At 43.4% G+C, this 16,815-nt stretch overlaps 1 protein-coding gene across 1 annotated transcript in view; it reads left to right on the forward strand.

Annotated features, from left to right (window-relative positions):
• LOC120063983 (DDB1- and CUL4-associated factor 6-like) overlaps positions 1-16,815 on the forward strand; it is a 78,902-nt gene that overhangs the window by 52,585 nt on the left and 9,502 nt on the right. The window contains exons 11-14 of the mRNA XM_039014294.1: positions 3,380-3,605; positions 7,988-8,100; positions 8,341-8,743; positions 15,913-16,051. Of these exons, the coding sequence (XP_038870222.1) occupies positions 3,380-3,605; positions 7,988-8,100; positions 8,341-8,743; positions 15,913-16,051 (881 nt within the window). The remainder of the gene's footprint in view (positions 1-3,379; positions 3,606-7,987; positions 8,101-8,340; positions 8,744-15,912; positions 16,052-16,815) is intronic.

Consider the following 16,815-nt stretch of genomic DNA (forward strand, 5'->3'; position numbering starts at 1 on the left):
ACACAATACCCCATAATGACAAAGCGAAACTGCTTTTTAGAATTTTTTTATTTATAAAAAATATAAAACAGAAATACCTTATTTAGATTAGTTTTCAGACCCTTTGCTATGAGACTTGAAATTGAGCTCAGGTGCATCCTGTTTCCATTGATCATCCCTGAGATGTTTCTACAACTTGATTGGAGTTCACCTGTGGTAAATTCAATTGATTGGACATGATTTGGAAAGGCACACACCTGTCTGTATAAGGTCCCACAGTTGACAGTGCATGTCAGAGCAAAAACCAAGTCATGAGGTTGAAGGAATTGTCCGAGGATTGAGTTGAGGCACAGACCTGGGGAAGGGTACCAAAACATTTCTGCAGCATTGAAGGTCCCTAAGATCACAGTGGCTTCCATCATTCTTAAATGGAAGAAGTTTGGAACCACTAAGACTCTTCCTAGAGCTGGCCACCTGAGCAATTGGGGGAGAAGTGCCTTCCAAAAACTTCCAGAAGGGCTACCATCTGTGCAGCACTCCACCAATCAGGCCTTTATAGTAGAGTGGCCAGACAGAAGCCACTACTCAGTAAAATGCACATGACAGCCTGCTTGGAGTTTGACAAAAGGCACCTAAAGGATTCTCTGGTCAGATGAACCCAAGATTGAACTCTCTGGCCTGAATGCCAAGCGTTTGGAGGAAACCTGGCACCATCCCTACGTTGAAGCATGGGGGTGGCAGCATCATGCTGTGGGGATGTTTTTCAGCGGCAGGGACTGGGAGACTAGTCAGGATCAAGGGAAAGATAAATGGAGCAAAGTACAGAGCAATCCTTTTTATTGTATTTTTTTTGTGCGTTGCCCTTTTTGCTCCCCAGTTTCATGGCATCAAATTGGTAGTTAGTCTTGTCTCATCGGTGCAACTTCCGTACGGACTCGGGAGAGGCGAAGGTCGAGAGCCGCGTGTCCTCTGAAACACAACCCAACCAAGCCGCACTGCTTCTTGACACAATGCCCACTTAACCCGGAAGCCAGCCGCACCAATGTGTTGCAGGAAACACCGTACACCTGGCGACCGTGTCAGCCAGGCCCGCCACAGGAGTCGCTAGTGTGCGATGGGACAAGGATATCCCTGCCGGCCAAACCCTCCCCTAACCCGGACGACGCTGGATCAATCGTGCGCTGCCCCATGGGTCTCCCGGTTGCGGCCTGGCTGTGACAGAGCCTGGACTCGAACCCAGAATCTCTAGTGGCACAGCTAGCATTGCGATGCAGTGCCTTAGACCACAGCGCCACTCAGGAGGCCAGAGCGATCCTTGATGAAAACCTGCTCAGGACCTCAGACTGGGGCAAAGGTTCACCTTCCAACCGGACAACAACCCTAAGCACACAGCCAAGACAACGCAGGAGTGGCTTCGGGACAAGTCTCTGAATGTCCTTGAGTGGCCCAGCCAGAGCCCGGACTTGAACCCGATCGAACATCTCTGGAAAGACGTAAAAATAGCTGTGCCGTGATGCTCCCCATCCAACCTGATAAAGCTTGAGAGGATCTGCAGAGAAGAACGGGAGAAACTCTCCAAATACAGTTGTGCCAAGCTTGTAGCGTCATACCCAAGAAGGCTTGAGGCTGTGATCGCTGCCAAAGGTGCTTCAACAAAGTACTGTGTAAAGGGTCTGAATACTTATGTAAATGTGATATTTCAGTTTTAAAGTTTTTAATAAATGTGCTAACATTTCTAAAAACCTGTTTTTGGTTTGTCATTATTGGGTATTGTGTGAAGATTGATGAGGAAGAAAACAAATGTAATCAATTTTAGAATAAGGCTGTAGTGTAAGAAAATGTGGAAAAAGTCTAGGGGTCTGAATATGTTCCGAATGCACTGTATATGACCCACTGAATAGTGTTAAACTAACACTTTTCAAAGTGTTGATAAACCAACACCCCAAGAGTGTTGGGTCTCCTAACATTATGGGTGTTATGAATTCCGACTTAAATTAACACTTTATTAGAGTTGATGCTGTTACACTTCCTCAGGGTTAGGGAATTAACACCTGTGGTGTTACCGTAACAATTTTTTTGTGATATAAGACTGTGGTGTAAAGCCTTATTTGCATATTTATTTCACAGGGTGCCTTTTGAGTGAATTTTTAAGTTACCAGTACCACCCATGTCTGTGTTTGCTATTGACAGAGACATAATTCTTGCATTCGATGGCATTGTCTTGTAGCCTTCAGCAAGTGAATGCCTAAGTGAATATTTTATCATAAAAATACAATTCTTTATGACAATACATTACTTTTATCATAAGGCAATACTTTGACAGCCTAGTTTTACCCTAACACAGTGGTCTGAAACTTTTGGTTTGCAGGCAACATTGGCAAGTCACATTATGCTGGCTTGCAAAGTGTTATATAATTCCTATTGGAATCCACTCAGATCTAGGATATTAAACAAATGGAACTTTTAATCACCCGCAATCTGCAGTTAGAATGTCTGTCAAGGTAGGGAAGATAGATAAATTAGACTACCTAAACCATATAAACTGGAACAACCATCTCAATAATGGGTGAAATAAGTCCAACCACTTACAGATTGAATTAGTGAAGTAAAATGTGTTATTTATCTTTGTGTATTATAAGATCTATTAATCAATGTAATTGCAGAAACATAGATATTAAACAAACTATTCTAAAAAGCAACCTGCAACAAAGCATCCTGGGAGATATGATCATCAGGGCCCTCCCACATCTTTTTCACTCAGAGTTGACGCAGTAGAGTAACGATTCCACTGTGATTCAAATAACACTTAATTTATTCACCGCATGTGGCGTCAATTTCAATCACACAGGTTAACCCCACTTGAACAACACTCCGATATAACACTCGCAACACTTTATTTTTACCTCAACACCAAGATTTTAACACCAGCAAATTTGCTGTGGGTTTTTTGCATTGCCATTGACCTACCTCAAATAACAATGCTGCATGTTGTCATCATATTATATTGTCCTATATAGTAAAAAACATCAAATATAATCTAGTTGACATGTTTTTAACCAACACAACTACAGTCTACATTCTGCAAAGTGCTAACACTGAAATGGAATACAAAGTGGTTTTATCTATTTGCTAAAATATTTTTAGTCTACACACTAGTTCAAAAGCAACCAATGATTATTGTTTTATCACAAAGTCTCAAATGTACCCAATGTCTTACGATGAATAACTGGGTTGAAAATGTATGGAGGCTAGTAGTGATTTTTACTTTGGTAACCAGGAGCCACTCAAAGACAAAACTATTGTCATATATAAAGCTAATATATTCCACTTTATTAAATAATCTATCTTTTTCTACTTCCCTTTCTTGCTCTCGCTCGCTTTCTCTGTCTTTGTCTCTCAGGAGCATCAGAAGCTGTGAGTCTGGAGCGAAGTGCTGGAGGGAGTTCAATCAAGGTGAAAACCCAGTCTGTATCTGCCAGTGTAGCTGGAACCTCGTCCGGGGCACCCAGTAGCAGTACTGGACCAGGAGGTAGCCGAGCCAGCACAGCAGAACCAGTCCTGAGTTTACACTACAGCACAGAGGGAACCACCACCAGCACCATCAAACTGGACTTCACTGACGAGTGGTGAGCAAGCGACTCTCTGACTCCAGCTTAAAAGGCCAGAAGCACAACTTTATGAGCTGATTTCACAGACCTGATTTCACAGACCAGGTTAAGCCTACTGCTGGAATGAAAAGCACGCTCCATGGAGATTTTTTTTGTTGTGACTTTGTTTTATTATTATAATTTTTATAAGACCTTACAAACACAACACAAAAACAAACAAAAACAAACAAACAAAACGGCCACTATACCAAACATTCTTTAAAGTGATCAACATACATTTGGCCATGTAGTGTATGTGGACACCTGCTCGTCAAACATGTAATTCCAAAATCATGGTTGTTAATATGGAGTTGGTCCCCCCTTTGCTGCTATAACAGCCTCCACTCTTTTGGGAAGGCATTCCACTAGATGTTGGAACATTACTGCAGGGACTTGCTTTCATTCAGCCACAAGAGCATTAGTGAGGCCGGTCACTGATGTTGGACGATTAGGTCTGGCTCGCAGTCGGCGTACAATTCATCCCAAAGGTGTTTGATGGGGTTGAGGTCAGGGCTCTGTGCAGGCCAGTCAAGTTCTTCCACATCGATCTCGTCAAACCATTTCTGTATGGAACTCGCTTTGTCCACGGGGGCATTGACATGCTGAAAAAGTTGGAAGCACAGAATCGTCGAGAATGTCATTGTAAAATAAAATTTGATTGGTCACATACACATGGTCAGCAGATGTTATTGCGAGTGTAGCAAAATGCTTGTGCTTCTAGTTCCGACAGTACAGCAATATCTATCAATTAATATCTAACATGTAATCTAACAATTCCACAACAACTACCTAATACACACAAATCTAAGTAAGGGGATGGAATAAGAATATATTCATATAAATACATGGATGAGTGATGACCGAGCGGCATAGGCAAGATGCAGTAGATGGTATAAAATACAGTATATACATATGAGATGAGTAATGCAAGATATGTAAACATTATTAAAGTGGAATTATTAAAACGACTAGTTATCCATTTATTAAAGTGGCCAATGATTTCAAGCCTGTATGTACAATTGAAGTCGGAAGTTTACATGCACTTAGGTTGGAGTCATTATAACTTGTTTTTCAATCACTCCACAAATTTCTTGTTAACAAACTATAGTTTTGGAAACTCGGTTAGGACATCTACTTTGTGCACGACACAAGTAACTTTTTCCAACAAATATTTGTAGACAGATTATTTCACTTATAATTCACTGTATCGCAATTCCAATGGGTCAGAAGTTTACATACACTAAGTTGACTGTGCCTTTAAACAGCTTGGAAAATTCCAGAAAATGATGTCATGGCTTTAGAAGCTTCTGATGACATCATTTGAGTGAATTGGAGATGTACCTGTGGATGTATTTCAAGGCCTACCTTCAAACACAGTGCCTCTTCGTTTGACATCATGGGAAAATCAAAAGAAATCAGCCAAGACCTCAGAAAAAAATTTGTAGACCTCCACAAGTCTGGTTCATCATTGGGAGCAATTTCCAAACACCTGAAGGTACCACGTTCATCTGTACAAACAATAGTACGCAAGTATAAATACCATGGGACCACGCAGCCATCATACCGATCAGGAAGGAGACGCGTTCTGTCTCCTAGAGATTGCGAAAAGGGCAAATCATTCCCAGAACAACAGCAAAGGACCTTGTGAAGATGCTGGAGGAAACAGGTACAAAAGTATCTATATCCACAGTAAAACGAGTCCTATTTCGACATAACCTGAAAGGCCGCTCACCAAGGAAGAAGCCACTGCTCCAAAACCGCTATAAAAAAGCCAGACTACGGTTTGCAAATGCACATAGGGACAAATATTGTACTTTTTGGAGAAATGTCCTCTGGTCTGATGAAACAAAAATAGAACTGTTTGGCCATAATGACCATCATTAGGTTTGGAGGGAAAAGGGGGATGCTCGCAAGCCGAAGAACACCATCCCAACCGCGAAGCATGGGGGTGGCAGTATCATGTTGTGGGGTGCTTTGCTGCAGGAGGGACTGGTGCACTTCATAAAATAGATGGCATCATGAGGGAGGAACATTATGTGGATATATTGAAGCAACATCTCAAGACATCAGTCAGGAAGTTAAAGCTTGGTCGCAAATGGGTCTTCCAAATGGACAATGACCCCAAGCATACTTCCAAAGTTGTGGCAAAATTGCTTAAGGACAACAAAGTCAAGGTATTAGAGTTGCCATCACAAAGCCCTGATCTCAATCCTATAGAACATTTGTGGGCAGAACTGAAAAAGCGTGTGTGAGCAAGGAGGCCTACAAACCTGACTCAGTTACTCCAGCTCTGTCAGGAGGAATGGGCCAAAATTCACCCAACTTATTGTGGGAAGCTTGTGGAAGGCTACACCAAACGTTTGACCCAAGTTAAGCAATTTAAAGGCAATGCTACCAAATACTAATTGAGTGTATGTAAACTTCTGACCCACTGGGAATGTGATGAAAGAAATAAAAGCTGAAATAAATCATTCTCTCTACTATTATTCTGACATTTCACATACTTAAAAAAAAGTGGTGATCCTAACTGACCTAAAACAGGGAATTTTTACTAGGATGAAATGCCAAGAATTGTGAAAAACTGAGTTTAAATGGATTTGGCTAAGGTGTATGTAAACTTCCGACTTCAACTGGTTTTTTTTCTTCTCTCTCCTTCATAACTCACCTTACTTAAAATAGGACATTTGTGGCTGACTAGAGAGCAAGTAAGTCTGCTTAAGACTATATATATTTCTTTGTATTGCATAGAGACATAGTCATTGATCAATAACCTGCATTAAAAGAGAATGGCCACTACGGAGGCACCAAAAAAGTTGCTATCTCACCTGTGCAACAGTACAGGACAGATTTATGTAGGAAGCACCAAAGGGGAAGAGGGTAACGAAGAACACAAGGGATTGATTGTTTTGTTTAGATTTGTATGTATTGTGAATTCATGCCCACTAAGAAGCTTGAGGATTGATCAACACTATTTTCATTGTAGCTGTTTATGTAGTGTATCAACACCTTACATAATGTATAGTCAATGAGACAGAAAATATGTAAAGACTCATCTCAACATCACATGTTGTGGATAATACTTAAGGAATGAATACATTAACATGTGTGACATGGAATGTCAATGGAATTGTGCAGCCAGGCAAACATCTGTTTTTTTAGGCCGTCATTGTAAATAAGAATTTATTCTTAACTGACTTGCCTCGTTAAATAAATGTACAATTAAAAAATAATAATACCTAACATATAGGGAGAGATCTCAATCTGAACATGGAATCCAATCTGTTAAAACGGTTGATTTTGTATGCCTCCTCCAGATTGCTTGGTATCAGTACACACAGGTATTTCATGTTTCTTTGTCCATTTCCCCTTAAATGTACTTTCTAAGCTTGAGAAGTCATGATTAGAAATGGGCATTATTTTAGTTTTCCCCCAATTCCCTTTGAATCTGTATACAGAACCATATGTGTCCAATGGTAGTGAAAGAAATGACAGAGAATGTTCAGATGAATAAAGTTAAATGTCATCTGCATACAATGATATCACATGTTGATCTCCACCAATCTATATGCCCCAGTTTGAGCCATGAGTTCTAATTATTTATGATGTGGCTGAATAAAATAAATAACTAGACAAAGGTGATCCCTGGCTTGTCCCTCTTGATAACTTAAATTATTCAAAGATCAGTCCATTTGTTCGTATAGATGCTTTGGGGGGATTTGTACAATAGCTCAATCCAGGAAATAAATACCGGACCAAAACTACTATTTCTGTATAGTAGGAGGAGGGCTTCTTAAAGAAAAACAGGTCTGTGAGAGCCGGAATTCTTACTGGTTGGTAGGTGATCAAATACTTATGTCATGCAATAAAATGCTAATTAATTACTTAAAAATCATACAATGTGATTTTCTGGATTTTTGTTTTAGATTCCGTCTCTCACAGTTGAAGTGTACCTATGATAAAAATTACAGACCTCTACATGCTTTGTAAGTAGGAAAACCTGCAAAATCGGCAGTGTATCAAATACTTGTTCTCCCCACTGTATATATATAATACGACTACGTATTATATATATATATATATATATATATAATATATAATACGAGGATTCCGTTGGTAAGTCCATTGCCTAACTAGGACTAAATTACACTTTATTTATTTTATTAATTACAATTATTATATATATTTTTTGATATAAAAAATTCTTGATGAAATTACAAACATACCAAACATCGAGGGAAACTGACCCTTGATGTTCTGATTTTTTTCTCATCAAATAAATCCACAATCTCATTTTGGTGACCATGTTTCTCAGGTGTTCTTTAAGAAAGACTCACCCCCCCTCCCCCCCACACACACTTTAGGAGCAGCAGAGCCTCCAGTTCCAGGGGCAGTGGAGGGCCCAAGCAGTCAGAGGCAGCAGGGGCCGTCCAGACCAGAGAGGGACCCTCGGCAGAGAGCTCTGCTTCAGCGCAGGGTGAGGACTAGAGCGGCCTAGTGGCCATGATTGTTACTGCACTCTATGGGATGCCATGTGTAGCACTGATCTGGTGGGCATGACTTCAAACATTGGAGGGTTTTATTCAGTGGGTCACACGAAAACAGCATTAGGTCCACTTAGTTTCTGACATATTGCCCTGACCTAGACAACTGTTTAGTTATTGAGCCTCATACTGACCACATCTCTCTCGCTTTCTCTCTCCTCCTTCAATACCAGCAGCTGTGGCTGGTTTAGAGCCCTCAAGCCAGAGCAGGGTTGCTGCTCCTCACACCGACCCAGTGTGTGAGGCTGGGGGTGCCTCCGCCGCCTCTTCCAGCACCCAGAGATACATGCCCACCCAGGCCCCAGCACAAGTCTCCTCTGTGGGGGAGAGTTTGACTGCCTCGCCCCTGGAGAGGAGCCAGGGTGTGGGTGTGGAGGACACCTCTGGGGGGTGCAGGAGAGAGCAGCCTGCTGGGGAGGGGGGGCATGGGGGTCCAACAGGACCAGGGGGGCAGGGGGTTCCAACGGGACCGGGTGGGCAGAGCCAACCCTCCCGCAGCAACCAGGATTCAGACGACAGTGATGACGACCCAATTCTTATTCCCTCAGCGAGGTACAGAGGAGGACAGGGACAGAGGTACGACTACAGCACGGCAGTTCATATACACACACACACACACACACACACTATTTTGATGTATATTTTCTCCTTGTTGTGAGGACTCCTTTTCTCTTCTTCTGTGTGGTTTATTACGATGATGATTCTGCTATGCACATAGATCAAATTTCAGAGGATCAGCGGTAGGCGATAGGATGATCAGGTAACATCTGTGTGTTGACAACTAAAACATCTAACCTGCAAGGAGTGCAGTGCTCATAGAAAAACGTGTAACTTCCAAAACTACAGCTACCATGAGTCCAAGCAACCCCCTGAGACTACTGTACGTCTATACCTAGAAGGCGTGGTGTTTGTAGTTTTCACCAGCATTATTAAGCCTTGTGTGTGGGCACTGTTGCGAAACAAACACTAATCGTGTGAGCATGCATATGCATGTGTGTATCACCACCACCATTTGCTAAGAGGAGAGCTATTAGCGTCATCATCCCTGGCAGGTACCTAGTGATATCACCAGGGTAACAGGCAACACCAGTGATGCAACAGCCAATGAATGAATGAATGAAGCCCTACAATCCCTGGAGAAAATGTAGATAATGTCTATTGGTAATATAGCCAGCTTAGACTAAGTGTAGTACTTAGCTTACTCATTGTTTGCACACAACAAGATTGATAGGATAAAGATGTGTACATACTGTATATACAGTGCATTCGAAAAGTATTCAGACCCCTTGACTTTTTCCACATTTGTTAGGTTACAGCCTTATTCTAAAATTGTTGAACTATTTTTTCCCCCCCTCAATCTACACACAATACCGCATAATGACAAAGCAACATTTTTTGCAAATGTATAAAAAATAAATAAAACGGAAATATCACATTTACATAAGTATTCAGACCCTTTACTCAGTACTTTGTTGAAGCACCTTTGGTAGCGATTACAGCCTCTAGTCTTCTTGGGTATGACGCTACAAGCTTGGCACACCTGTATTTGGAGAGTTTCACCCATTCTTCTCTGCAGATCCTCTTAAGCTCTGTCAGGTTGGGTGGGGAGCGTCACTGCTCAGCTATTTTCAGGTCTCTCCAGAGATGTTTGATCGGGTTCTGGCTGGGCCACTCAAGGACATTCAGAGACTTGTCCTGAAGCCAGTCCTGTATTGTCTTGGCTGTGTGCTTAGGGTCGTTGTCCTGTTGGAAGGTGAACCTTCTCCCCAGTCTGAGGTCCTGAGCGCTCTGGAGCAGGTTTTTATCAAGGATTTCTCTGTACTTTTCTCTGTTCATCTTTCCCTCGATCCTGACTAGTCTCCCAGTCACTGCCGCTGAAAAAACATCCACACAGCATGTTCCTGCCACCACCGTGCTTCACCATACGGATGGTGCCAGGTTTCCTCCAGACGTTACACTTTCTTCGACCTCATGGCTTGGTTTTTGCTCTGACATGCACTGTCAACTGTGGGACCTTATGTAGACAGGTGTGTGCCTTTCCAAATCATGTCCAATCAATTGAATTTACCACAAGTGGACTCCAATCAAGTTGTAGAAACATCTCAAGGATGATCAATGGAAACAGGATGCACGAGCTCAATTTCGAATCTGTATTTCGTTTTTAATTTTTTATTAATTTGCAAATATTTCTAAAAACCTGTTTTTGCTTTGTCAATATGGGGTATTGTGTGTAGATGAGGGGGGAAAAAAGATTGAATACATTTTAAAATAAGGCTGTAACGTAACAAAATGTGGAAAAAGTAAAGGTGTCTGAATACTTTCTGAATATTTTTATTTTTATTTATTTTTTATTTAACCTTTATTTAACCAGGTAGGCTAGTTGAGAACAAGTTCTCATTTGCAACTGCGACCTGGCCAAGATAAAGCATAGCAGTGTGAACAGACAACAACACAGAGTTACACATGGAGTAAACAATAAACAAGTCAATAACATGGTAGAAAAAAGAGAATCTATATACAATGTGTGCAAAAGGCATGAGGAGGTAGGCAATAAATCGAATAATTACAATTTAGCAGATTAACACTGGAGTGATAAATCATCAGATGATCATGTGCAAGTAGAGATACTGGTGTGCAAAAGAGCAGAAAAGTAAATAAATAAAAGCAGTATGGGGGGTGAGGTAGGTAAATTGGGTGGGCTATATACCGATGGACTGCTGCAGCGATCGGTTAGCTGCTCGGATAGCAGATGTTTAAAGTTGTTGAGGGAGATAAAAGTCTCCAACTTCAGAGATTTTTGCAATTCGTTCCAGTCGCAGGCAGCAGAGAACTGGAAGGAAAGGCGTCCAAATGAGGTTTTGGCTTTAGGGATGATCAGTGAGATACACCTGCTGGAGCGCGTGCTACGGGTGGGTGTAGCCATCGTGACCAGTGAACTGAGATAAGGCGGCACTTTACCTAGCATAGCCTTGTAGATGACCTGGAGCCAGTGGGTCTGACGACGAACATGTAGCGAGGGCCAGCCGACTAGGGCATACAGGTCGCAGTGGTGGGTCGTATAAGGTGCTTTAGTAACAAAACGGATGGCACTGTGATAAACTGCATCCAGTTTGCTGAGTAGAGTATTGGAAGCTATTTTGTAGATGACATCGCCGAAGTCGAGGATCGGTAGGATAGTCAGTTTTACTAGGGTAAGTTTGGCGGCGTGAGTGAAGGAGGCTTTGTTGCGAAATAGAAAGCCGACTCTAGATTTGATTTTGGATTGGAGATGTTTGATATGAGTCTGGAAGGAGAGTTTGCAGTCTAGCCAGACACCTAGGTACTTATAGATGTCCACATATTCTAGGTCGGAACCGTCCAGGGTGGTGATGCTAGTCGGGCGTGCGGGTGCAGGCAGCGAACGGTTGAAAAGCATGCATTTGGTTTTACTAGCGTTTAAGAGCAGTTGGAGGCCACGGAAGAAGTGTTGTATGGCATTGAAGCTCGGAGGTTAGATAGCACAGTGTCCAAGGAAGGGCCAGAAGTATACAGAATGGTGTCGTCTGCGTAGAGGTGGATCAGGGAATCGCCCGCAGCAAGAGCAACATCATTGATATATACAGAGAAAAGAGTCGGCCCGAGAATTGAACCCTGAGGTACCCCCATAGAGACTGCCAGAGGACCGGACAGCATGCCCTCCGATTTGACACACTGAACTCTGTCTGCAAAGTAGTTGGTGAACCAGGCAAGGCAGTCATTAGAAAAACCGAGGCTACTGAGTCTGTCGATAAGAATATGGTGATTGACAGAGTCGAAAGCCTTGGCCAGGTCGATGAAGACGGCTGCACAGTACTGTCTTTTATCGATGGCGGTTATGATATCGTTTAGTACCTTGAGCGTGGCTGAGGTGCACCCGTGACCGGCTCGGAAACCGGATTGCACAGCGGAGAAGGTACGGTGGGATTCGAGATGGTCAGTGATCTGTTTGTTGACTTGGCTTTCGAAGACCTTAGATAGGCAGGGCAGGATGGATATAGGTCTGTAACAGTTTGGGTCCAGGGTGTCTCCCCCTTTGAAGAGGGGGATGACCGCGGCAGCTTTCCAATCCTTGGGTATCTCAGATGATACGAAGGAGAGGTTGAACAGGCTGGTAATAGGGGGTGCGACAATGGCGGCGGACAGTTTCAGAAATAGGGGGTCCAGATTGTCAAGCCCAGCTGATTTGTATGGGTCCAGGTTTTGCAGCTCTTTCAGAACATCTGCTATCTGGATTTGGGTAAAGGAGAAGCTGGGGAGGTTTGGGCGAGTAGCAGCGGGGGGGGCGGGGCTGTTTGCCAAGGTTGGAGTCGCCAGGAGGAAGGCATGGCCAGCCGTTGAGAAATGCTTGTTGAAGTTTTCGATTATCACGGATTTATCGGTGGTGACCGTGTTGCCTAGCCTCAGTGCAGTGGGCAGCTGGGAGGAGGTGCTCTTGTTCTCCATGGACTTTACAGTATCCCAGAACTTTTTGGAGTTAGAGCTACAGGATGCAAATTTCTGCTTGAAAAAGCTGGCCTTTGCTTTCCTGACTGACTGTGTGTATTGGTTCCTGACTTCCCTGAACAGTTGCATATCGCGGGGGCTCTTCGATGTTATTGCAGTTCGCCACAGGATGTTTTTGTGCTGGTCGAGGACAGTCAGGTCTGGAGTGAACCAAGGGCTATATCTGTTCTTATTTCTGCATTTTTTGAATGGAGCATGCTTGTCTAATATGGTGAGGAAGTAACTTTTAAAGAATGACCAGGCATCCTCAACTGACGGGATGAGGTCAATATCCTTCCAGGGTACCCGGGACAGGTCGATTAGAAAGGCCTGCTCGCAGAAGTGTTTTAGGGAGCTTTTGACAGTGATGAGTGGTGGTAGTTTGACCGCGGACCCGTAGCGGATACAGGCAATGAGGCAGTTATTGCTGAGATCTTGATTGAAGACAGCAGAGGTGTATTTAGAGGGCAAGTTGGTCAGGATAATGTCTATTAGGGTGCCCATGTTTATGGATTTAGGGTTGTACCTGGTGGGTTCCTTGATGATTTGTGTGAGATTGAGGGCATCTAGCTTAGATTGTAGGACTGCCGGGGTGTTAAGCATATCCCAGTTTAGGTCACCTAACAGAACAAACTCTGAAGCTAGATGGGGAGCGATCAATTCACAGATGGTGTCCAGGGCACAGCTGGGAGCTGAGGGGGGTCGGTAGCAGGCGGCAACAGTGAGAGACTTATTTCTGGAGAGATTCATTTTTAAAATTAGAAGTTCGAACTGTTTGGGCATAGACCTGGAAAGTATGACAGAACTTTGCAGGCTATCTCTGCAGTAGATTGCAACTCCTCCCCCTTTGGCAGTTCTATCTTGACGGAAAGTGTTATAGTTGGGTATGGAAATCTCAGAATTTTTGGTGGCCTTCCTAAGCCAGGATTCAGACACGGCAAGGACATCAGGGTTGGCAGAGTGTGCTAAAGCGGTGAGTAAGACAAACTTAGGGAGGAGGCTTCTGATGTTGACATGCATGAGGCCAAGGCTTTTTCGATCACAGAAGTCAACAAATGAGGGTGCCTGGGGACATGCAGGGCCTGGGTTTACCTCCACATCACCCGAGGAACAGAGGAGTAGTAGGATGAGGGTGCGGCTAAAGGCTATCAAAACTGGTCGCCTAGAGCGTTGGGGACAAGGAATAAAAGGAGCAGATTTATGGGCGTGGTAGAATAGATTCTGGGCATAATGTGCAGACAGGGGTATGGTGGGGCACGGGTACAGCGGAGGCAAGCCCAGGCACTGGGTGATGATAAGAGAGGTTGTATCTCTGGACATGCTGGTCTCAATGGGTGAGGTCACCGCATGTGTGGGAGGCGGGACAAAGGAGGTATCAGAGGTACGGAGAGTGGAACTACGGGGTCCATTGCAAACCAAAACAATGATAACTAGCCTGAACAACAGTATACAAGGCATATTGATATTTGAGAGAGACATACAGTAAGGCATAAAGTGATTGCAGGTCTTGATTGGGAGAGCTAGCTAGAACAACAGGTGAGATAACAGCAGCTAGTCAGCTAACACAGCAACAGCAGGTAAAAATGGCGACTACTAGGCAGAGGGGGTTGGATTAACTACACACAGAGCCTGAGTTAAAACACAGAGCCGACAGATAAAACACAAATAAACAGAATGGAGTACCGTGAATTAATGGACAGTCCGGCAGGCATCAGCTATGTAGCCAAGTGATCGTAGTGTCCAGGGGGCAGCCGTAGATGGAGCAGGGAAGCCGCCACTACGCTAGCACGCGGCGTTTAAAGTTAGTAGCCCGGGGGGTGGTCTGCTCAGACGGAGGGGGTCTGCTCAGACGGAGGCCGGTTGAGGGCACAGCGGATGGGGTATTCGTCTGCAGACCAGACGTGGTCGTGTCGACAGAGAATCCAAGCCGGATGGCGATGGCGAAAGAGGTATTGTAGAATTGTGTTTGCTAACTGGTGCTAGCTTCGTGGCAGTGGCCCTAGCTGCAAGCTAGCTGTGAGGATCAGAAGTAGTGGCTCAGGGATTACGGCAGGAATCCGGCGTTGTTGTGGAGAGACAGTCCGATGTTGGTAAATTGGTGAGTAATACCCAGGCTAATAACAGGGCTGGTGTCTGTGCAGAAGGTAAAAGCTGCTAGCAGCGGCTAAAAATGACTAAATAGCTTGTAGCTGATTAGCTGGTTAGCTACTGGGGGTTCTTGAATGTGTTCCAAAGTTAAAAAATAATAGCGATTCCGTATCACATTGGGTGAGGTAGGTTACCGGAAGGTATAATCGAATTAAAAATCGAAAAGAGATAGAAAAAAAATTAAAATATATACAAGAAATACGAAAAATACAAACGTACACGAGAGGACGAAACAAAAACACGTCTACACTGCTACGCCATCTTGGATACATGAATGCACTGTACAAAACAATAAGAACACCTGTTCTTTCCATTACATAGACTGACCAGCTGAATCCAGGTGAAAGATACGATTCCTTATTGATGCCACTTGTTAAATCCACTTCAATCAGTGTAGGTGAAGGGTAGGAGACCAGTTAAAGAAGGATTTTTTTTAGCCTTGAGACATGGATTGTGTATGTGTGCCATTCAGAGGGTGAATGGGCAAGACAAAATATTTAAGTGCCCTTGAACGGAGTATGGTAGTAGGTGCCAGGCGCACCAGTTTGTGTCAAGAACTGCAAAGCAGCAGTGTTTTTCACCCTCAACAGTTTTCTGTGTGTATCAAGAATGGTCCACCACCCAAAGGACATCCAGCCAACTTGACACAACAGTGGAACGCTTTCAACACCTTGTGAGTCCATGCCCTGACGAATTGAGGCTGTTCTGAGGGAAAAAAGGGTGGTGGGGGTGCAACTCAATACTAGGAAGGTGTTCTTAATGTTTTGTACACTCTGTAGATCGATAGATAGATAGATAGATAGATAGGCTACAGTCAGAAGTCAAATAAGCACATTGCCCTATCTACAGTATATGTAGGGTTGTATAAGACAGGTGACGGTCAGTTAGCTTGGCATGTGGAGTATTTGCAGCTTGAAGCTGATTCTTTTCCCATGTGATGTTTTGGTCGCTTCAGTATTATCCGGGGGTGAATCAGCATGATGCTTAGTATTCACTTCCCTCTCTGCAGATATAGAGTGAAAGATATTAACTGTCAATACTGTATATAACTTGTGTGTGTCTCTTTGTGTCTCTGCGTCTTCCGGCGTGTGTCACAGACGCTCTGCTGCGGCCCGTATCCAGGAGTTGTTTCGTCGGAGGAAGGAGAGGAGAGAGATGGAGGAGAGCGAGACCCAGAATATCAGGAGACCTTCAGTCAAAATGGTCTACAAGGGACACCGCAACTCCAGGACTATGGTACGCTAATCTTCACTTCCGACTTCGGTTACTTCTGGTCCCTCTTTTACAGCTGATTCTAGATCAGCTCACTTCTACCTGAGCCCCTACTGAAAACATCATGCGAAGAGCAACAAACTCATCATGGGCCAGATATAGAGAAAGATTCTATTAGGACTCTCTAAAGAACTGTGACAATAATTGTTCAACATTAAAAAATAAAAGATTAAGATGGACAAAAGATCAGACACTGGACAGAGGAACTCTGCCTAGAAGGCCAGTATTCCGGAGTCGCCTACATTGTAGAATAATAATTGAACCAGCATCATTGGGTTTTGGCCAGGGTTGGCTGTCATTGTAAATAAGAACTTGTTCTTAACTGACTTGCCTGGTTAAATAAAAAAAATTAACACATATGGAATCATGTCGTTAACAAAAAACTGTTAAACAAGTCAAAATATATGTTATATTTGAGTTTCTTCAAAGTAGTCACCCTTTGTCTTGATGACAGATTTGCACACTCTTGGCAGTCTCTCAACCAGCATCTGGAGGTAGTCACCTGGAATGCATTTCAATTAACAGGTGTGCCTTGTTAAAGGGTAATTTGTGGAATTTCTTTCCTTAATGCATTTAAGCCAATCATATGTGTTGTGACAAGGTAGGGGTGGTATACAGAATATAAACCTATTTGGTAAAAGACCAAGTCCATATTATGGCAAGAACAGCTCAAATAAGCAAAGAGAAACGACAGTCCACCGTTACTTTAAGACATGGTCAGTCAATGC

The sequence above is a fragment of the Salvelinus namaycush genome, chromosome 19 (genome assembly GCF_016432855.1).
Source record: "Salvelinus namaycush isolate Seneca chromosome 19, SaNama_1.0, whole genome shotgun sequence".
NCBI classification, from domain to species: Eukaryota; Metazoa; Chordata; class Actinopteri; order Salmoniformes; family Salmonidae; genus Salvelinus; species Salvelinus namaycush.